The sequence below is a fragment of the Ctenopharyngodon idella genome, chromosome 1, assembly GCF_019924925.1.
Source record: "Ctenopharyngodon idella isolate HZGC_01 chromosome 1, HZGC01, whole genome shotgun sequence".
In the NCBI taxonomy this organism is placed as follows: Eukaryota; Metazoa; Chordata; class Actinopteri; order Cypriniformes; family Xenocyprididae; genus Ctenopharyngodon; species Ctenopharyngodon idella.
Window position 1 is genome coordinate 10,995,627 of NC_067220.1, and position 24,519 is coordinate 11,020,145.

The 24,519-nt window shown below is 35.6% G+C and overlaps 2 protein-coding genes across 10 annotated transcripts in view; both read right to left on the reverse strand.

Moving 5' to 3' along the window:
* The window catches only part of rap2ab (RAP2A, member of RAS oncogene family b), a 17,248-nt gene extending 11,300 nt beyond the window's left edge, over positions 1-5,948 (reverse strand). The window contains exon 1 of the mRNA XM_051907140.1: positions 5,130-5,948. Within this exon, the coding sequence (XP_051763100.1) occupies positions 5,130-5,443 (314 nt within the window). The 5' untranslated portion in view covers positions 5,444-5,948. The remainder of the gene's footprint in view (positions 1-5,129) is intronic.
* Positions 5,949-9,385: 3,437 nt separating this feature from the next.
* mbnl2 (muscleblind-like splicing regulator 2) overlaps positions 9,386-24,519 on the reverse strand; it is a 78,656-nt gene continuing 63,522 nt past the window's right edge. For 2 of the 9 annotated variants that reach the window (XM_051888789.1, XM_051888807.1), the window contains 4 exons: positions 24,420-24,455; positions 22,795-22,889; positions 17,504-17,623; positions 14,112-14,260 (listed from right to left, as the gene is read on the reverse strand). In XM_051888789.1, the coding sequence (XP_051744749.1) occupies positions 17,507-17,623; positions 22,795-22,889; positions 24,420-24,455 (248 nt within the window). In that variant the 3' untranslated portion in view covers positions 14,112-14,260; positions 17,504-17,506. Of the gene's footprint in view, positions 14,261-17,503; positions 17,624-22,794; positions 22,890-24,419; positions 24,456-24,519 lie in introns of all 9 variants that reach the window. The other 7 variants (XM_051888813.1, XM_051888838.1, XM_051888797.1 and 4 more) reach the window with 5 other exon arrangements.

The following is a 24,519-nucleotide window of genomic DNA, read 5'->3' on the forward strand; positions in this document are numbered from 1 at the left end:
CTGTTGAGCACATGAACACAATGGCCAATCAGAGGTGTTTAAGAATCCGCTTAACAGTGCTCAAAATGCTAGGGGGAAATGCTGGTATCATCACATTTTAAAAATTTCAGTACCGACTTTCAAAATTTCAAAAAGTACTGATTACAGTACCAAGTCAGTACTTTTGATAACACTACTCTACGTATATGAGTGCACTCTGTTTCTGAACTCCCTGAAATGCCTCCATTGTAGTCTTGAGTTTTCTTCCGGGAATGAACGTAATAATATTCCTCATTTAAATAATCCTGCCCAAGGCATACACAGAATAAAGGCACAGGGCATGGTTGAGTTAGGCTATGTTCACACTGTCAGTCCAAATCCGATTATTTGTGTATCCGATTGGAATCTGATCTAAAATTACTGACGTCCACATTGTGCATCGCAACTGTTTAGTTCCTATTTTTGTGTCCATGCCGCTCTTTCTTTTTCCAGAATATCTGCATTGATTTCTATGGCAATACACCGTACCGTTGCATTAGTAGGCATTCACCAAAAACAACAACGGCAGCAAAATCCAATCAGAGCAGTCAGACTGAAACGGATTTCCAGAAATTTGATTTGAATAGGATTTCAAACCACATATGAATGCAGCTCGAAACTGATTTTAAAAATCGCATTTAATGTGATTTTTGATCATTCACACTGGCTAAATTTGATCGGATTTCAATCAGATATGCACAAAAATCAGATTTGGACTGACAGTCTGACCGTAGCCTTAGTTAGTAGTGTGTTGAAACTTACGGTTATGGTAAGGGGCGGGATTTCCCAAACACACTCGAAGCAGTTGACCAATCACAACACACTGATCTAGCCGACCAATCAGAGCACATTGTGCTTTTCAGAAGGAGGGGCTTCACAGAGACAAAAACTAAACAGAGCGTTACTGACAGATTGGGAAGAGAGCAGCTGCAACAATGTCAAATATGGGAAAAAAATGTGTTTCATTCAAGCATGAAAACCTATTCTGGTAGAACCCAAAAACAAATCAAGAGTTTGTAAAAGGGCATAACAGGTCGTTTTTAAACACAGTATAAAGTACCTGAACTGATGTGAAAATACAAGTGCTACATCAAGTAAAAGGTCACAATGCAAGTAAAAGGTAGAAAAGTAGCCAAACCAATTTTAAAGTCGTACAACAAACATAATCACCCTCTCGGTGTACAGAAATAGAGGAAATCTTCTCTTCAGAGTGAAACACAAATGAAGACAGATGACTTCATGTTAATACGCCGCAGCTTTGCTCGCGGTCACAGCGGTGCAGTGGAGCGAGCAGCAAATTGGAGCAGGTTAAAAAGCAATCATGATCTTCAGCGGCCTTCCCTACACTCTCTCCAGACTCTCCACGACGCGGTTTTTCCATGTGTTTCAGAGCTATGAGAATAGCAGAAACACTCCCACAAAACTGATTTCAGATGAGTGTGAAATGTCAATATCTATGGGCACAAACAGCAGGTTTCCCTCAGGAACACAATCTCATCTTCCAAGAAGGAAGGTCTCACGGGAGGCAGTTACACCATCATCCAGTCTATGAATGCAACGTTTACTTCACAAAGGCAAAGACATGCTATATATGTGTTGCATTGAATGCACCTAAATTCAATTAGATATAGATAGAAATAGTAATGACTACAGGAAAGCAATTATATACTGTAAAGCAATCCACAGGTGTGAGTTAGCAACACACTTTAATATGCCAAGAACTGCTTCATTTCTACACTGTAAAAAAGAATTGTTGATTTTAATTAAAAAAGTAAGTTACCTAGTTGCCTTAAAATTGAATTTAAAATTGAAATTAAAAATTTGAGTTAATACAATGAAGACAATTGGTTTAAACTCAAAATATGGTTATTTGAACTAAATTAATTATTTAAGTTGATTTGACAAAAGAAAAAATGTTATGATAACAAATCATGAAAATAATTTTAAAAATGTTTTTATTCATATATTCAAAAGTTTGGAGTCAGTAAATTTTTAAAAAAAGAAATGAATACTTTTATTCAGCAAGGATGCATTAAATTAATCAAAAGTGACAGTAAAGACATTTATAATGTTACAAAAGATTCTATGTCAAATAAATGCTGTTCTTTTGAACCGTCAATTCATCAAATAATCCTGAAATAAAATGTATCACAGTTTCCCCCCAAAAATATGAAGCAGCACAACTGTTTTCAACATTGATAATAATCATAAATGTTTCTTGAGCATCAAATCAGCATATTAGAATGATTTCTGAAGGATCATGCGACACTGAAGACTGGAGTAATGATGCTGAAAATTCAGCTTTGATCACTGAAAAAATTATATTTTACAATATATTCACATAGAAAACAGCTATTTTAAACTGAAATAATATTTCACAATTTTCACTGTATTTTTTATTAAATAAATGCAGCCTTCATGAGCAGAAGAGACACATTAATATAATAAATGTTATTTAAGTTATATCGATCTGCATGGAGTCTGAATATCATTAACACATTTGCACATCTCATTAATTTGATAATGCTTTTAGATACCAATTAGCATAATTTTAACACATTTTATAATATGTAAATGCTTTTCACAGAATTGCACACATTTAGTATCACAGATTATGTGAAACAGTGCACAGATTGTGTGTGGGCAGTGTCATATTTATTTTAAACACCTGCTGAAGCTAAATTGAATACGTAGATGTGCATTTTTAATCTAAATTCATTAAAGAGTGTTTCGCATTAGATAGAAAGCAGATGACCGATGGATCCACCCACATTTCCTCTTCCCAGGGTCTCGCTGCCAAAAGTCAAGCAAGCCTTTGGGTTACAGTGCGCTAATGCAGTTGTGATGTTTCTTTGGCTTCCACCAGCACGCAATCTCATTTATATTTTGGTGAGTGTGCAAATCTCACCAGCGTTACTGTAGTTATCATCAGCCGTCTCAGCATGTATCTGCCTCCTCCTGCAGATTAACAACCCGTGCCAGAGGTTTAGAAAATTTTTGCAGGTTCTGGCATAAACGGTGCCAATTCAATTCATAATGCGAGAGATAAAGCTGCAAAAAACGTTTGTCCATCCTGAGTGTGTTTAAAGGCGGGAATTTCCACAGGAATTTCAAGCTTCCTTCAGACCTGATTTATGTGTTTATTTAAGGCATTTTTATTTAAGTGCTTTCACAGAGCTGTGCAAGTTTCATGTCTCATATCGCTCAGCACATTTTATTCACATAGAGTAAAATAATTTAATCTCCAATCAATATTTGTTCATTTATTTAATAATGAAGGTATTTGTTTATTTGGCAAGTAGAAATAAGATGGAGAAAATGCACAGTTGCTGTAATAGCTTCATAATAACCCAAACATGCACTACAAAAATAACTAAATACGGGGCTACTTCATTCTTTATAATCTATTTAGCACCAAATCAAAGCCAAGACTTTGCATGGAAAACTGTCAAGTACATATATATATATATATATATATATATATATATATATATATATATTTCAGGAAAATGTGCATTGATGTTATGACCTGATTACTGTGGTAAAGTGGCCGATTACTGACCGCATCGCTGTAACAGGTAAACCTCTTCACTAGCTGCACTACTGTTCATAATGTCATCGTCATGCAAATACTTAAGGGTGCTTTTGCTATTCAAATGCAACAGTTACTGTATTTGTCACGATCAACCAGACACATCTGAATAGATAGAGAATGCCAGAAGACAATCTGGAAAAAGTGCGTAAATAAGAGCTTTTTAAAAGCTTTTCTCATTCAAGGTTCTGACATGATAATTCAGGCCTTTCAGGTTTTGCAGCTACAGTGATGAATCTTTTGTCTCTGTGTGCTTTACCTCACGCTCGCTTTTTAATTGTTCCATAGGTCCTGTTTATGAAAGCAATGTGTTCAAACCTCTTTTAAGGGTTGATATGGAAAAAACACAAACAATACAGCATCTGTTTCTAGGCCTCAGGTCAAACTATGGAAAGATTATAACAGACGCTGCCTCCCATTGGAGTTATTATTAACCGTCATATTATTCCACTCACACTCACTCACTCACTCAAGTGCTTCCATGTTCTTAACTTGGAAAAACTTGGAAAGTTCACCTCACTCAGAAAAGACAAACTCCTTGACTGAGCAGTACCATGGTAAAATTGTGGTTCTTTAATACAGTACTCCTATGTAACATGATACAGAATGATACCATATTCATATACCACTTGCAAAACAAACTACTGTGTCTGTACCGTGGTAAAATGACAGTATCACATGATAATACCATGGTACTTTTAATATTTACCAGAGTGCATGTCCAAAAACATGCATAATTTTTTGTGTTTATTGTTTTTACCTTGCATTTATAGGAAAGTATTGTGGCAGTACAATGGTAAAATGACAGTATCATATGCTAATAACATGGCACTTCAATATTTACCATGGTACATGTCCAAAAACATGGTAATACTTTTTTTTTTTTTTTTTTTTTTAAGTTTATTGTTTTCACCTCGAATTTATAAAAAGTATTGCGGCAATATCATGGTACAATTATGGTAATGCCATGGTTCGTTAATACCATATGTACTATGGTACTGAATGATTATCATATCAATATAAGACATAAAAAGGTGCTTATAAAATGATAGTATCTACCATGGTGCTTTAATATTTGCATGGTACATGAACAAAAACATGGTAATACCATCGTTTATTGCTATTCATCTTGATTTTACAAAAAACTATTGTGGCAGTATAATGGTAAAATCATAGTATTACATGTTAATACCATGCTACTTTAATATTTACCATGGTACATATCCAAAAACATGGAATTACCAACTTACATTTCTGTAAGTTTATTGATTTTCACCTTAAATTGACAAAAACACTGTGATAGTATGTTAATATTATGAGGTACTCCAATGTGCTTCAAAGAAATACTATGATATGCACAACATGGAGTTCAACTAGTTCAAAAATTATGGTACCAGGTGCTAATACAATGGGAGCTACCTCAAAAGTACGGTATCTCAAGGAATACCATGGTATTACCATCAATCATTGCAATACAATGCAGTGATTTTGGCCAAAGAAGGAGCCTCGCGTCTCTTACCTTTTCACCCGGATGATCTGGTCTCTCATGGGCTTTATGTCTTGGAAGCTCTGCTGGTTGACCAGGCTGTAGACCAGGATGAAGCCCTGGCCGTTCTTGATGTAGAGATCCCGCATGGACGCGAACTGCTCCGTACCGGCCGTGTCCAGGATCTCCAGCACCGACGGCGACGAATCCACCTCGATCTCCTTGCGGTAGAAGTCTTCGATGGTCGGGTCGTACTTTTCGATGAAGGTCCCGGTCACGAACTGGACCGTGAGAGCGGATTTCCCGACCCCTCCGCTGCCGAGCACCACCACCTTATACTCGCGCATTGCGCACCGAGCCGAACCGATGTGACGCGCGTAATGGAACCAGCTAACAGTGTCCGAGCCGATCAGATGCGACGGGAAACTTGCCTTGAATATTGCAGAAGTCGAGCAGACGCGGAGCCATGGCTGGCTGGATTGCAACACTCACCATAGAGACAAATAACAGAGGCGCACAAAGAGCCAATGCGCGGACTTCATGGCATCTGTAACCATCTAGAAGAGCCAGAACCCGACAGCTGCTTGAAGAAATAACCTCTAAAAAGCCTCTCAGAGGTCTTTACGTGCATTTTAGCCTATAAAAACGCCGAACACACAGGGCATCACGTGTCCCCTCCGATCCTTAAGGATGCTGCTGCATTCCAGAATAGAAGATGCACACTATTCTGCATCTTACAGCATCCTCAACCGCCATACTCTCGGGTGGAGACCTTCTGAAGCCAGACCACACAGTCTCGGCTCAAGGATAGGAGTTTTATAGCGGGATTGATGCTATTAGCGTTCAATGGGCGCGGAGGAGTGCGACAAGCCACGCCCACTGTTCTTAATAAGGCAATGGTGAGTGAGGTGGGTGGGACTTCCGCTTTTAACTTCGGCGCGAATGGTTACAGCCCCAGTTGAGCGACCAATAAGAGGCGGTGCAGGGAGCGTGTCAATAAATGATGCTGGGATGCTGTTCCTATGGCAACAGCGCGTCGCCTGCATCAGCACCTGAAATAGAAAGCAATAGGGATGCGGCCATTGTGTGTACTGAAGGAGGATGCAAGTCTGCAGCGGTTCATTAAAGTATTTGAATACGTCAATGTGTGAATGCAGGACCATTTCTCTTCACTTACTGTAGTTCATCAACATGTTCCACCCTTGTCAAAGTTTAATTTTTAATACATCTATTGTTTTAGTATTTCAAACTGATGAATGCTATGTTTTGCTTGAATAGAATGCTATCTTTATTTTAAAAATGCCACTTTTATACATATATTGTTATCTAATACAATGGCATTCATACATATTTCAGCATGTCTTTATGTAATGTACAGACTATGGGTTGTGCAGTTCTTACCTCTTAATAAATTATCCATATCCACATGTCAAGGTCTACAGATTTCATTAGAAAGAAACAGCAGGCTCGAGTTACGTCAGTGGTAAATCATATGTATAATGCATCTGCAGTTCACTGGGTATAAATCCATGTAAGTTTTGTACAAGCAACAATAAATTGTCCTAATAAATCACAATGAAATGTTATAACAATAGTTCAGCCAAAAATGAAAAATCAGTAATATTTGCTCAACTAATGACTTTTCAAACTGGCTCTGTAAACCCTAACACTCAAAATAATTAATTGGTTTGATTCGGACAAACTTATATTAAACAAATTAGTTCCGTTTCTTTTTCTTTCAGGTTCACAGAACTGATATATTTTAAGTAAACTGAACGGTTTCATTGTTTTGAGTTTTATGAACTTATTTCTATTAATTTAGACAAACTTAAAGGGTTAATTCACCCAAAAATGAAATTTCTGTCATTAATTACTCACACATTAAGATATTTTTGATAAAATCTGATGGCTCAGTGAGGCCTGCATTGACAGCAAGATAATTAATACTTTCAATGCCCGGAAAGTTACTAAAAACATATTCAAAACAGTTCATGTGACTACAGTGGTTCAACCTTAATGTTATGAAGCGACTAGAATACTTTTTGTGCGCCAAAAAACCCCCAAAATTACGACTTTATTCGAAGCTTTACGAATCTTTTGTTTCGAATCAGTGGTTCGGAGCGTGTATCAAACTGCCAAAGTCACGTGATTTCAGTAAACGAGGCTTCGTTACATCATGTTTCGAAACATTTCGAAATTTCAATGGTTTGGCAGTTTGATACACACTCCGAACCACTGATTTGAAACAAAAGATTCGTAAAGCTTCGAAGCTTCATGAAGCAGTGTTTTGAAATCGCCCATCACTAGATATTGTTGAATAAAGTCGTTATTTTGTTTTGTTTTTTGGCACACAGAAAGTATTCTCGTCACTTCATAACATTAAGGTTGAACCACTGTAGTCACATGAACTGTTTTAAATATGTCTTTAGTAGCTTTCTGGGCATCTGAAAGTGTTAATTATCTTGCCGTCAATGCAGGCCTCACTGAGCTATCAGATTTTATAAAAAATATCTTAATTTGTGTTCTGAAGATGAACGAAGGTCTTACGGGTTTGGAATGACATGAGGGTGAGTAATTAATGACAGAATTTTTATTTTTGTGTTAACTAAGCCTTTAAGTTTAACTGAAACTGGGCTGGGATTTCTATTTCCCAGCATGCTTTGCCCATGGCACTCGAAAAGGGAGAGTAAATGCTAAAATTAGTGTTATATGTTTTGTTTTTTTTGTACAAGATTAACATTTTTGCATCAACTATTCATTCCAAGAGAACTACAGAGCTTGTGTAAAATCAGTATCATACTGTATCTAGAGTGTACAGTAGACTGGCACAATTAATACAAGATCACTCAGTTTTAAATATCATGGTTTTAATGCCCTACCATATTAAAATGATGGTATCAGATGATAATACTGTTATGATTACAATATTCATATAGCATAGTATTTCCGTTATACATAATTTTATCAGTAAAAAGACAATTGGATGGAAACAGTTATTTGGGAGACAGAAAATTTCAATTATTTTGATGCATTATCACTTTGCTGATAACAGAACGGTGCAAAAAGATGATGAATAAGAACAATGGGTTTCTGCAGGTTTATGAAGGTAAATGTAATCCTTTTTAAAGACCCTTTAAGTAAAGAAAATTTAAGGAATAAATTGAAGGGAACACAATATGTTCTCTAAATGTAAATGTCTAGGGAGAAACACACCAAGTTGTATAAGCAACACTTAAGAGTTTGAAAATACAACTTCCAACAGATATCCATTACTTTCTAATTCATTTTATCAAAAAAAGTAGCTTGAATCACTCTGCTCCCAACCATTAGAACATGGTAAATATCTTATACTGTACCTTCTGATCACACTGCATAAAAGTGATGATCTTGCTCAGTATTTTTCACTTGTTTTCCAGAACAAAAAAGATTCTTAAATTAAGACGCATTTACTTGAGATGCAAAATCACACAAAATATTAAGGCCCGGTTTCACAGGCAGGACTTAGCCAGGATTAGGCCTAGTTTAATTAGGACATTTAAGTAGCTTTTATACACGTGCACTAGAAAAAAAACATTACTTGTGTGCATCTTGAGACAAAACAATGATGCCGACATATAAGATATGTTTAGTTACTTTCAGTTAAAACAGCTCAAACATGCATTTGTTTGGAACTAGGCCTAAGCCTCGTCTGTGAAATCAATGGCAAGTCTTGTTTTCTGTGAAATTGATCAAAATGAAGTGAGTTCATGATTAAAAAAGAACAAATATCTGCCAATGGACTCAGAAAAATAAACTTAATTCAAAGGGAAGTTTTCATAAATCATTGACAGATATTTGTTCTTGTTTTAAGCCTAAACTCACTTCATTTTGTAGCGAATTTTTCAAGACTTTTTCTTTTTTTTTTTAACATTTGCAAGTAAATGTATCTTGATTTAAAGAAGTTTAGATATTTGTACTGGAAAAGAAGACCTAAATACTGAGGAATATATCAATTCTTTTGCAATACACTTAATATTTAATGCCACTGACTTCCATAGTACTTTTCTTCCATACTATGGAAGTCAACGGGGTCCATGCACTGTGTGGTTACCGACATTCTTCAAAATATATTTTTGTTTTCAGCAGAAGAAAGAAATTCATACAGGTTTGGAACAACTTGAGGGTGAGTAAATGACAGAATTTTAATTTTTGCGTAAACTACCCCTTTAAGGCCTTTTTAAGACCCGCAGAAACCCTGTTGTTGCACACATTATCATGCAAATGGACAAATACAATACAGCACACATCCGTCCTTTTTCTCTTTCTTTATTCATATTGTCTCAATAGATTTTACACTATTTTTCTGGAACCAAAAACATTTGACTATATGACATAAAATAGCACATAATATATATATGCACAAATAAAACATTTAAAATGGTTACATGAAAACTAATATTATCCAAAGAGGGCTTGGTTTATAATATTCTTCTCATATTATCTCTGTGAATGTGTGTGTGCCAATGGGCTACTGCATCACTGATGGAAGTCAAGCAGCACAGCGTAAATACCCACAATCTCTTGAGAGCGGCATGGAAAACGCCACGGCGTCTCGTCGCAAACAGGAAAAGGGCATTGAAAAGCATCAACACCGTCAAACCTTTTGGCCTCTCAGTGACAATGCTCCGAAATAATAATAATAATAATAAACTCTTACATGTCTTAGTTATAGGTATAGTATATTCATATATAGATGGAGGTGAGAAGTAAATTCAGTAGACCTGTTGACACCCTAGTACATATTAATAGCTCTGAAACACAAAAGCTTAAAAACAATGGACTAAAGGTAAGGCAAAGTGTTTGGATACGCTGTGTCTGCTCAGTATATCAACTGATTCCAAAGTGCTTTTTCAACATCAGTCAATTTTTTTCATTTGGGGTGTAATAAATCCCAAATTAAGAACAACCGTTACTTTCATCATATGTGCAGATTTTTTTTTCTCTATAGTGTAGATAGAAACATTCAATATATTTCTTTTTATTTTCTCAGATTAAATTGAAAATAACTTCTTAATTTGACATAAAATACCATGCAAGATGCTTACTGAATATTTAGTTCTCTGGTTTAACTAAAGCAATAAAACAACCATCATTGATTTGTGTTGCCATACCATATTCATTGTGCATCAGTTTGAAATGAACATCCTACAGTTACAGGAAATCAAAGTGCAATCGTTAACTCATTTAAGTTGTTGAACAAACCAGGACAACTTTCATAAATAATATAAAAAATGATCTTTACAAGTACTTGAGATCCTTTGTCAATTAAAAATAGGGAAGGGGGGGCACGAACTCTAGAATCGTTTCTTAAGTTACGTCACACTATTGTAACTGGTGAGTATTTACTACTATCTTAAACGTTACACCAATAAAGAGGCCGTTAAATGCTACCGAAAAATCTCCTGGTAATATAATCTTGACATAACATAGGAAATGTTCCAATATCTGCTTTACAATCTAACATTTTGCAGTGCTCTAGAAAAAAAAAAAAAAAAAAAAAAAAAAAATTGAAAATAAAAGAACAAACGAAAGAAAGAATCAACTTAACAATTACATCATTTACAAAAATACCAAAATTTAGTATTCGCAACTTTAGGTTGCCACAGCAACAACTTAATATTATTATGAAATAACTATCATACTACTGAGAATTTTTTTATACATTTTTTTTCTATTTTAGTTTTTTTTTTTTTTTGGTAAAACATTACCTATACAATAAACATTTTTACATAACACAAGCAGTTCTACAGCCTTGCTTACGCTGCGATGCGACGTCCCGAACGCGAGATCTAGAAGCGGCTCCTGATTGGCTGAGGCCGCCGTCGCTATAAGGACAACCGCACGTAGCTAAGCCTGGCTTAATAAATTACATTCATTTTTAAAATAGGTTACACCATTGTTCTGTGTTCTAGTATTTAACAAAAACAAAGAATGAACAGAATGACAATAAAATATATTTAAATCACTTTCCACTTCAAAAATTACATTAAAACTGTAACTTTTGCACAAAAAAAGCCCTAAAAGAAAAAAAAAAAAATGACATGAATTTTTTAAAAACAAAAATGCTAAGACCAGTGCCATATTCCTGCGAAACCAAACTTCTCTTTGTGGATTGTCTGTGTTAATTGAGCACCATGAAAAGACATGATGTTTCTGATTGGATCGGTAACGCAGGCATGCACACGCTCACACCGATGCATTCAGACATGCACAAACACGCTTCGCCCATCAGAAATCAGGGAGGAGAAGAAGGCTGTGTGCACTTATTCCAGGTTAATGTTGTCAAAAGTACTGACTTTGGCACTAAGTCGGTGCTGAAATTTTAAAAATGTGACAATACCAGCATTTCCCCCTAGCATTTTGAGCGCTGTTGAGTAGATTTTTAAACACCTCTGATTGGCCATTGTGTTCATACGCTCAACAGATATGTCTGTGAATGGCTAAGTGCTCGGTAAGAGCATCAAATATGTCTATTTGTCTATATGTTTTTGAAGCGTTGTTCATTGTAGCCAATCACAGACATATCTGTTGAGTGTATGAACACAATGGCCAATCAGAGGTGTTTAAAGGATTAGTTCACTTTAAAATGAAAATTACCCCAAGATTTACTCACGCTCAAGCCATCCTAGGTGTATATGACTTCCTTCTTTCTGATGAACACAATCAGAGTTATATTAATAAATATCCTGACGCGTCCAAGCTTTATAATGGCAGTGAACGGGGTCAACGAGTTTGAAGCTCAAGAAAGTTCATCCATCCATCATAAATGTACTCCACACGGCTCCGGGGGGTTAAAAAAAAGGTCTTCTGAAGCGAAGCGATGCGTTTGTGTAAAAAAAATGTCCATATTTAACAAGTTTCAAAGCAAAATATCTAGCTTCCACCAGACCGAAGAAAATGTATCGCCTCTCGCAGTTCAAATTGCTTACGCCATATCCTACACCTTCCGTATTCAACTTAAGAAAAAAACGTAACTGACGCAACGTCAGTAATCCTTTTTCGTAAGTTGAATATGGAAGGTGGTCTGGCGGAAGCTAGATATTTTACTTAAGTATGGATAATTTTCTTACACAAACACATTGCTTCGCTTCAGAAGGCCTTTATTAATCTCCCGGAGCTGTGTGGAGTACATTTATGATGGATGGATGCACTTTCTTGAGGTTCAAACTTGTTGGCCCAGCTCACTGCCATTATAAAGCTTGGACACGTCAGGATATTTAATAATATAACTCCGATTGTGTTCATCCGAAAGAAGAAATTCATATACACCTAGGATGGCTTCAGGGTGAGTAAAGATTGGGGTAATTTTCATTTTAAAGTGAACTATCCGCTCAAGAATCCGCTCAACAGCGCTCAAAACGCTGATGCTAGGGGGAAATGCTGTCACATTTGGTACCCAAGTCGGTATTTTTGACAACACTATTCCAGGTAAAAAAACAAAACAAAAACAAAAACAACAACAACAAAAAAAAACACCATCCAAATAAAAATTAAACGATGCTGTTAGGTGTTTCGTTATAGTAAGAAAACGACAGAACGGACAGTCCTGACTCAACAACAAACTGCTTAAGAACACACCGCTATGACAATCGTTTACCAAACTCATACGTCACGCGTTACAGACATTTAGCTCGTCCTGACAAAATTCCTTTACATTTCTGATGTCAATCAACATTCTACCTATTCAGTTCTGCACCAATTTCTAGCAACATCCATGTTGTGTAATGAAACAGACCATGGTGGTGTATGAAATGCATTTAAGTCTACGTGTTTCTTGTCTCTTTTCTTTTGTCCAAATGGGCCAAGATCATTTCGGGAGCTTTACTTGCTTTTTGACACCAAAGAGTGTTTTTATAACCCCCAACCCCACATAAAGTCATCTTCTCAAGATGCTTGCTGTGTAAAATATATTTTTTAGGCACTTCTACTGTTTATCAAATAAAACAGGATTATCGGCGAGAGACGCGTCAGAGATCGTCTACTGCAACGTTTCGCGCCCCCTTCCTCCTCACGTTTTCCGTTCGCTGGGCACCGTGTGATTGGGACGACGAACAGGCCCCAGACAAATTGGAGAAGTCCGTCTCGTGTATGAGTGTGTACGAGTTTGTTTACAGCAGCTCTCCAGTTTAATGTAAGCCCTTGGCACGGGATAGAAGCCAGAGTCGACTCCCTGATGGCCAGTGTTCCCACGGACACATCGAAATCATTCACCGTCCATTTAAAAACAAAAAAGGAAGGAGTAAAACACAGTCCTTTAGCAGAGACGCAGACAGAAACATGGTTGCATGGCACGTGGTTTGCCACATTCGCACTTCCGACACCGACTGTTTATGTTCACACTTCGTGTCAGAGTAAACCTTTCTTTGGCCGTTGGGGATGAAGAACAGCGATAATCGAATCATTTCCGTTTCCAAAGACGGATCAGCTCAAGTCCAAGAAGGAGAAACTGGAGGGAGGCGCATTTTGACCAGTAGACAATCTTCGTTTTGTCCGCAATGTGACATTCGGTGTTGTGTATTAAAACAAGAAATAAAAATCAAGCAACCCCTCTTTCCCCTATCCGGAGGGTGCATGGGGATGTTTAAGACATACTCTGCAGGAGACGTCCTCCCGTTCAAGACAATCAAGCACTTAATATTAAGCACTATTTCTGACAGTGCAAACCTAGTGTGTGTGTATGTGTGTGTTTCCTTGCGTCGCTCGTCATTCGCTCAGGGTGAACATTGTGCATTTGTTTTTCATTTAAAACAACCATGGGAGAAAAATACACATTACATCTGACGGGTGACCGATCATTCAGATGAATCTCACTTATGCCTCTATGAAACGTGCTGTACATTGACATATATATATATATATTTATATATATTCATATATATTTTCTTGTTTCGTTTTTTTATATCTTTTGTTTTGAAGTTAGAAACCGGTTGAGTCACTTTTCCAAGCATAACAGGTATATGGTGTGTGTATTGTGTAGTGGGTTGCTAATGTGTTTACGCTTTAGCATGCAGGTTGCTGTAGTTCTAACGGGGAGGGCAGGTCGTATTTACACGGGGATCTTTTTGGGTTTCTCAAAGCAGCTTCCTGACACCCCGTTCCTCTTCGGTGGTTTACTTCAAGATGATCTGCGCAAACAGAGGGGAAACAAACACAAAACAGCATCCAAATATTAGTAAAGGCCCATTAAACATCATAATCGAACTTAAGTACTCTGACTTATAGGCTACGTGACGTCTGCATGGAGTAACACTGTTTAAAGGTGTCCGTGTAGATAGAGATGATGTCGATGGATGTGCATGCTATTTACTGAGCGTATGCATGTTAATGTAGTGGTTATGAGCTCATTGTTTGTACTGAAGTGACCTCCCTAAAAAGATTGTCTTAGTGTTTAGTTTTCTCACGCGCAAAAAGCAGCGAATGCAAAGGACTTGGTCTTATTTGCATGCTTCTGTTGAGGAAGAAAGCAGATCAATATTTGTTAAATAATACACTACCATTAACATTTTTTAATATGTCTGAAAGAAGCCTCTTCTGCTAACCAAGGTTGCATTTATTTGATCAAAAATACAGTAAAAATTGTGAAATATTATCATTTAAAATAGCTGTTTTCTATGTGAATATATTGTAAAATGTAATTTATTTTTGTGATCAAAGCTGAATTTTCAATATCATTACTCCAGTCTTCAGTGTCACATGATTCTTCAGAAATCATTCTAATATGCTGGTTTGATGCTCAAGAAACATTTTAATGTTAAAGGGATAGTTCACCCAAAAATGAAAATTATACCATGATTTACTCACCCTCAAGCCATCCTAGGTGTATATGACCTTTTTTTTTTTTTTTTACAGGAGATATATTTAAAAATATCCTAGCTCTCCTAAGCATTATACTTTATAAAGTTTTAAATATGGAAATGTTTCTTACAAAAACCCATCGCTTCATTTCAGAAGGTCTTTATTAACCCCCTTGAGCCGTATGAATTATTTTTACGATGGATGGATGCATTTTTCATGGCTTCAAAACACGCCCCCCATTCACTACCATTATTAAGCTTGGGAGAGCCAGAATATTTTTAAATATATCTCTGATTGTGTTCGTCTGAAAGAAGATAGTCATATACACCACCTAAGATGGCTTGAGGGTGAGTACATCATGAGATAATTTTGGGTGAACTATCTCTTTAAAAACATTTGTTTTGATACATATTTTTGTGGAAACCACTTTTTTCAGGATTCTTTGATGAACTGAAAGTTCAAAAGAATAGAATGAATATCTTTTGTAACATTATAAATGTCTTTTACTGTCACTTTTGGTCAATTTGATGCATCCTTGCTGAATAAAATTATTAATTTCTTTCAAAAAGCTTATGCATATATAGCTTTGGCAGGCTAATCAATGCATTCAGCGCATACAGAAAATTATGCGTCGCATACTGCAGAAATAGCTTGAGTAGTATGCTAGTATGCGAGTCAGAACACAGCCAGGTTTCAAACTGTGGATACAGCCAGCACTCATGGGGGCTTCGTTTCTGATTCATTTCTTCTGGTTACATAACAGCATTTATTAGAGGTGGGAATCAACAAGGCCTCGGGTCACAGAACAATATTTTGATGTCTTTTTGTGTGTTTTCTGTGACCTGCATTTAGCATCAGGTTTTTAATTCTTCTGCATGCATGCATGCAAGTGGTTGTAAACACCAGAGTAACATAAACCCATCAAAATGCCTCAAACAACATCACAAACATCATATATAAATCAATATTATTTTATGATATAGCCAACTGGCACTGTGGGTGGGTCGTATAACTAATCTTTTTCCTGGATCCAAAACATTTTGAAATGTGTTATTAAGCCCAAGCCAAACAGTAAAAGCGCAGTACGATCAGGCAGGAGTGTGGCACCCAAGCTTCACATCCTAGTTTAGTCACCAAATGTGTAAAGTTACTATGAAACACCGTCAGCGTTGTGAACAGAGTGCTGTGCTAAAGGCGAGGCGACAGTGTGGCGAGTGGAAGCTTGACAGCCGGCTGCACCACGGCATGATGGGAAAGCAAGGCCAGAGAGGGTTCACATGCAAGCTACACAGAGCCCGATGAGACAATGGCAATGTAAAGAACAGCAACTCTATGTTGGATCATGAAGTTGTATGTGATGTAAACCAGGTTTAGCTGCTATAATTGACAAATATGTAATTTATTTCGAACTACTGCATTTAAAGACCCCATGAACAATTTGACAAACAGTTTTCCTGGTTTGTAATAAATGAAGTACCAACGTCAGACACACTGACATACCATGATATGCTACTTGCTATTGATAAACAGAGGGAGCTAGGATTTATAATTTATAAATATAATATATATAAAATATATCTAAAAAAACATTTACATATTAGTTATTGTAATTTCTATACTTATTAAAATGTAATTTATCAACAATATGTAATATTACATAATATTACTAATAATAATTATTTTAAGTTACATGTCAATATATGCAATTATAATCTATTTATAGTTATATTTATATAATTATTATAAGTATTTAGTTTATATAATCATAAATATGAATTTTTATCAACAGTAAATATCACTATATAATGTAAATATACATTATAGAAATAAATATATAATTCTAGAGCTTTACATTTTAAATGTGCATATCTGATTTGAAAAATATATTTTATAAATATATATATATATATATATATATATATATATTTTAAATATATTAAAATATTTTATTTTATTATTTATTTTTTAAAATATCATTATATTAATAATGTAAAAACATTATTTTAATATCAAGGAATTGCAGACAGACTATACTAGCACACAAGTAAATAAAAAGGCTTCATAAATGTTGATTGTAGATTCAAGTTTTGCATTTAAAAAAATAAGCTTTAGGAAATAAATCTGTCAATCCTCAGTCGCTCCACCCTCTGTCCAGGAGGGGGCGCTGCTGCCCTACATCTGATGCTGCCGTCCCGCAGCAGTGTCTCAACTCTTCACATTTTTCTTGGCACATCAGACTGAACGGGGAGGCGCACATGCCAGGGACATCCCATCAATTCAGATACCAAAAGCCTCAAAGCCTCACTAAACAGAGTCTCAGGCTGTGTTCGAAATAGCAAACTATCATACTACTCTTACTATTTCTGCAGTATTCAGTATGTATAGAGTGGGTAGTATGCAAATTTTCTGCATGTAATACCTGGATGACCTACTATATTTGCCAGCATCTGCTAAAAGCAACTAAAGAACGCTGAAATCAGTACGGAAGCTGTGTTCGGAATGGCATACTGCCATAGAACTCCTATGTTGCAGTATGGAATGTGTATACTGTATGCAAGGAGCTCCCAAATTACCTACTACATTTGCTGATATCTGATGTATGCATCTGAGGGAGCTGCATGGGATACTGTTTCCCAAAACGCAACGCGCTCCATGTGACGTTTCATCTTCGTGTAGAATGCGGCATGACTGAACTGGAGGCGGGGAATAATTATAAATGGAACACTTTTATAAGTACACATATACATGTTACGGTAAAGTACAAACTAGCTGTGTTTCAGAAAAACACTATTGTTAGTAGCACATAACTTGCACTTTAATCTCTATGGCAAGTTTCGATCAAATCAAGTTTATTTATATTTATGTAGCGCTTTAAACAATACAGATTTCAAAGCAGCTTTACAGTGATAAACAAGAAAATGATGCAGTGATGCAAACAGAGTTCAATGCTTCAACAGAGCTCTAAGAAGAAAATAGTGTCATTGTTCAGCTGAAGTCCGTTTAGTGTTGATAAAAATCCATTCGATAACTGTGTAATAATTGGCCATAAGTTTTAAGGTGCACAGATATTGGCTTGGAACAGAACGTTATAATGATAAATTCCCTCAACGATTACATTGTCTTAATGACGACCAATCTGTTTTGGGAAAGCATACGTTTCATAGTAACGTATTTGCTTTATCTAAAACGTTCTATTATATTTTCATTGCTGGCCGGCTGGTTGAGTCAGTCATTTGACAAATGATTCTCAGTCATTATTCTCCTGACAAATAAAACCATATATTTGCATATCAATAACTATTTTATGCTGACAAAATATATATTTGTGCATTAATATATTGGGTATAGTAGGGCAAAACCCGGCTATAATGAGTTTTTACCTATGTATAATTGAAGTATTTTACACAGTAAAAAAGTGGTAGGTGTTCCAACTATATTGTTAGCTGAACCCTAAAAATTAGCTAACCTAATTTAGTCAATTTGATTCAAACAATTATATTTTTGACTCAAGTCAAAACTGTTAGTTTAAAATCTAACCAACTAAAGGGTTAGTTCACCCAAAAAATGAAATTTCTGTCATTAATTACTCACCATCATGTCGTTACAAACCAATAAGACCTTCATTCATCTTCGGAACACAATCTTTTTGATGAAATCTGAGCTTGAGCTTCTGAGCTTCAGCAAGAACCAGTGAGGTTCATTCTCGTGTTACGCAGCACATTTGAGCTTCTGCAAGAACCAATGAGGTTCATTCTTGTGTTACTCATCACGTTTGAGCTTCAGCAAGAACCAATGAAGTTCATTCTCGTGTTACGCAGCACGTTTGAGCTTCCACAAGAACCAGTGAGGTTCATTCTCGTGTTACGCAGCACATTTGAGCTTCTGCAAGAACCAGTGAGGTTCATTCTTGTGTTACTCATCACGTTTGAGCTTCAGCAAGAACCAGTGAGGTTCATTCTCGTGTTACTCAGAACGTTTGAGCTTCCTCAAGAACCAATGAGGTTCATTCTCGTGTTACGCAGCACGTTTGAGCTTCAGCAAGAACCAGTGAGGTTCATTCTCATGTTACGCAGCACATTTGAGCTTCCTCAAGAACCAGTGAGGTTCATTCTCGTGTTACGCAGCACATTTGAGCTTCCTCAAGAACCAGTGAGGTTCATTCTCGTGTTACGCAGCACGTTTGAGCTTCTGCAAGAACCAGTGAGGTTCATTCTCATGTTACGCAGCACGTTTGAGCTTCAGCAAGAACCAGTGAGGTTCATTCTCGTGTTACGCAGCACGTTCGAGCTTCTGCAAGAACCAGTGAGGTTCATTCTCGTGTTACGCAGCACATTTGAGCTTCCTCAAGAACCAGTGAGGTTCATTCTCGTGTTACGCAGCACGTTTGAGCTTCAGCAAGAACAAGTGAGGTTCATTCTCATATTACGCAGCACGTTCGAGCTTCTGCAAGAACCAGTGAGGTTCATTCTCGTGTTACGCAGCACATTTGAGCTTCAGCAAGAGGTTTGTAGCATGTCCGGTTGAGCTTTTGTTCGCTGATCAATGTTTATAAGTGAATAAAAGCCTAAATTCAATCTGTTCGTCATATAAAACGATTGAGTCTCTTCACAAAATTTGGATTAGCTTTACAATCTCTTTCTGAACTTTTTGAAGCATTAAAGTGTCAGTTGCGTAGCTGTCTATGGAGGGACAGAAAGCTCTCAGATTTAATCAATAAGATCTTAATTTGTCTTCCGAAGATGAACGAAAGTCTTACGGGTTTGGAGCGACATGAGGGTGAGTAATTATTGACAGAATTTTCATTTTTGTATAAAGTGAAAAACATGATTTAATTTCACTGAATCAACTTGACTTTATACCAACAAACAGAATTATTATGGGTTAGATCAAGACCATTGGTGAGGACAGTCGCAAGGTAGGAAATTTTTACGTAAAAAAGAATGATTAGTAATCACATTTATTTGTAAGTTGGACAGCTGTGCTGAATTAATGTTCAATGTTTGTCATGTGACAACACTAGCATGCTACTCTGAAACATTATTTGCTGCATATTGTATACTATTTCACATACTATTCTTAAAAAATAGTAGGCAGTATGCACTGTGTACTGGGCAGTAAGCAGTAAGTTAGTGTGCCATTCCGAACACAGCCTCAGTTCAGTAGATTATAACGTGACCTGCGTTCATCTGCTTCAAGCTAAAGTCGTCACCTCAAAACTGCGTCTGTTACAGCAGTCAAGCGTTTGTTTATGCCTCCTGCGCACATGCCCGCAGCCCGTCTCTCTGTCTCTCTCTCACTCTCTCGCTGCATAATTAAACTCATGTGTGAGATTAGCGCTTGCAGGGATGACTCAGCGGCCACTGCTGGTTCTGTCTGTCTGGGTCTGAGACTGACGCAAACAAACATCAGAGAAAAGGCCTCTGTGTTCCATCTTCAGCTCTAAAAACCTGTATTAAATCACGTCTGAGAACAAACATCACGAGTCTGAAGTCATGCTAAATGTATAACGTGTCATTTTTGCACATTTTAAGCTAACGTAAGATTTAAGTTGACTATTTATTTTCGTAATTTGTTTCTGGCCTTGTAGAGAACAAATCAGTGGTGCACGTTATTCTAAAGAAAAGAAATGTTTTCATCACCTTTCATCAAAACAAAATGACATTAATTTTCAGCTGACGCCTCCAGGGCACCAAGTATACGGAAAAGCTTTTCACTATCAAATCAATTTCTTCTCACAGTTTTTCTTGTTGAAAATCCAGTTTGACGTGAAAATAAGTCAAGATAATTAAATAATCTGAATTCATTCATAATAATAATAACATTTTGAAATGAATTTTAATATTTAATAACTTAATATTAACACTTATAAATTTATAACTACTACTAAGATTATAAAATTTATTTTAATAATATTTAATAATTTAATAATAGTATTGTTTTTAAATTTACAACTGCTACTACTAACATTTTAATATTTATTGTAATAATTTTAATAGTTTAATAACAGTATTTTTAAATGAATTATTATTACTATTATTATTTTATATTAATTAAAAAATATTTTTTTTTTAAATTCTCACATTTTTATTGTTGAAAATCTTGAATAATCTTAATCTGAAATATTTTGAAATAAAAAGGAATAATAGATAAAATAATATATAATAAAATGAATAATATATAAAATGTATACAATATATACAAATATATAATAACAAAATCAATAAAATTATAACATTATTATTATCATTATTAACATCCATATTATATTATTATTGTTGTTGTTGTTGTAGTTAGTATCTTTGTTTTAAATTTTCACATTTATTTCTCTGGGTTTTTGACATTTACAGTATTATTTAATTCATTGCTAATAATAATAATAATAGCATTTTGAAATAAATTTATAATATATTTAATAATTTAATAATAACACTGTTTAAAATTTACATCTACTACTAAGAATATAATATTTTGTTTTAATATTTAATAATTTAATAATAACATTGTTTTGAATTTACAAATTCTACTACTAACAATTTAATATTTATTGTAATATTTAATAGTTTAATAACAGTATTTTTAAATTAATTATTACTACTATTATTATTATTTTATAAATATTAATGAATTAAATTATTATTATATAATTAATATAATTATATATTATTATATAAATATTAATGAATTAATTTAAAACATTACAAATATTATTATTGTTATTATTAATAATGAATTTAAGAATACTGTACATTTCCAAACCACAGAAAAATGTGACAATGTGGCTCTTGCATTAACCAAATAAAAACGGGCTGCAAAACACAGTTTCATGTGGCAGATTTGTGGCTCTACGCTGAAACCTAATCGGTTATGAAAGATATTGTACAATAAAAAACATTGTATGAATTGCATCTTTTAAACTCAATTAACCTGACTGGAGACTGGTGAGACGTGAGATGCTGTACTTCATTCTCCTGCCAGGTGGCGCTGTAGAGCCTTGAACCGTCTAGCAAGAGACCCTCAGGAAACAGGTTCAATTTCACATGATAAGACTACAAATAACCCTCAACGTCCCAGTTCCTGAGTATATTCAGACCCCGCAAAACAACAGGAAAAGCCGATCAGTGACAGGAAGGCTCCATTTAAGAACGCCGGAAGTGGGAAAGACCTCAAAGTCTCCTTATGTGACCCCCTGGGTGAACAATACCAAAGAATGGGAGCGGTCCGAGTTTGCCGAGCATGATGGGAACTGATATAAGATGTCGATCTTTCATTACATTATAGCTAGTGTGCACGGTGCAGTTTGACCTGAATTTGCCACAAAAAGCACATTAAATGGTGTTCATATGTGCAAATGATGTTCAAAGTCTGCGGCTATTGTCAGTCAGACGCCGTAATTGCCGGGTCGTGAACGTCACGCAGATTCCCTCCTACAGCACCATTTTTAGCGCCTTATGGAAAATCAGCGTCGCAGCGTCCGTCCTGGCTCTGCAACTCACCTTCTCCCTGCTTTCCCAAACCAACCCAGAGACGGACAAAGAGCGGGAGAATAAGTGGAAATGATTGTATGCGGAAGATCTAGAATGGAGTGAGGTGTGTATTTTTAGCTCGACATCAGTCGTGTTTGTCATCAAGATGTGTAGATGAGGAAGGATATCTCGACATCAAAATAAAGCAAGGACATGCAGAACAAAACAAGAAAAAAATGCAACACAACACAACTACTATTTGCCAATGTGCGAGCTCTGAATAAGCACCGATCCGTCCGAATAAATGCATCTGATTTTGTGATTCGTGCCAATGAATTCGAGGCAAAGTGCTTATTCAGAGCTCAGGGATTTATGAAAGAAAGCTTTTAAAAGGAGCAAACCTGATTGGCTGGTGCTGTTGTTGCGTAGGGGACACTTGTGGCAGGAGTTGTTGCTGCAGAGACAGTAGCAGGCGTAGCACTGTACATCATGGGTACTTTTTCAGGAAGGGAACCATGGAAGCAATGAACAGGTAGGTGGAGCATTATGGAAACCAAATGCAACAGGTGTTTGGTTGGTTGGTAGGGTTTTTGTAGTTTGTTTTTTGGTTTTGTTGTTTAGCAATGGTGTATATTACAGAGCAGCGAGCCATCGTTAGGTTAAACCAGCAGATGGCATGCAATCACGATGCAAAGCGAGAGAAGCATGGGGAAAAAAACAAAACAAAACAAAAAAAAGAGGAAAAAGGCTGATTACAATCACCTCAAGGAAATTTATCACCATAATCAGTTGTACCCAGAGAAGTCTGGCATGGGTGGTTAGTGCGGGTGACAGATTACACGAGCCGTTAACCGGTCTCGCGTCGATCGGGCGAGACTTACTGAGAAGTACTGATCCAACGATCTACGGCAAACTACAGAGAATGGCCGTTTGTGTGGCTCAGACAGGTCAATTATGATCAAGTGGGCTATTTCTCTAGGAAACTGATCAAATTTCCAAATCAATAGTACACAACACAAGACAATGCCTATTATTAACAGCCTGTTCGCTTGGATCTGGTGTTTTCACACAAATACTGTTTAAACGACTTTAAAATGACAGTTTAAAATAATGAAATGATGAAGATTATAATAATAAAAATAACAGCCACTAGGAAAAAAATTAATTATAATTTAAAAATTGTATGTAAATATATATAAACTTGAAATAATAATATGAATATATTAACTTAAAATTTATAATAATAATAATAATAATAATAAAATGATAAGATCTACTGTAAATGAGTAATGCATAATAATATATGTATATGTAAAATACATACAAATATAAGGAATTACAATTTAAAACAATAAAATAATAATAACAACTGTAAAAATTTGGTATTTAAAATGAGTTAAAATAAAATTTACAATATAAATGTACAAAATGTATAAATAATAAATTAAAATAGTGTATAAAGTGTGTAAAAATAAATAAATATATAATAAATAGTTATAACAAATTTCTAATCACTGTAAAAAAAAAAAAAGGAATTTAAAATAGGACACAACAAATTAATATGAAATATAAAATATATAGAATTCAGATAATAATAATAATAGCCACTGTAAAAATAATTGTAATTTGAAATAATTTAAAGCAAAGTAAATTAAATAACATGAATGTAAAATAAAATATGTAAAATATGAACTGCTATAATAGTAAAAATAACCACTGTAAATGATTAATAATGAATTTAATAATATACTGTATATTGCAAAACCCCAAAGAGAGAAATGTAAATATTTCAAACACACAGAGAGCTCTTGCAGGTGAATAGAAGCAGAATAAAGCAGAAAACAGATGCACGATGGTGTCACTGGTCAGATTCCATCAACAGGTGCTAATTTGATATGGTAGTTTGTGTGACATTACAGTCACAGGTCATCAAGCTTCAAATCACCTGTAAGAGCGACTAGACCTCTATGTGAGGTGGGGAAAACAGAGACAGATAGACAGACAGACAGGAAGAGGAGGAACCTACCAATGCTGCTAGCAGGAGCCATGCACAGAACTGACCCTGTGACCATGCAGTGAAGAGTGGAGAGAGGTTAATAGGGAAGAAAAACATATTAGACACAGAG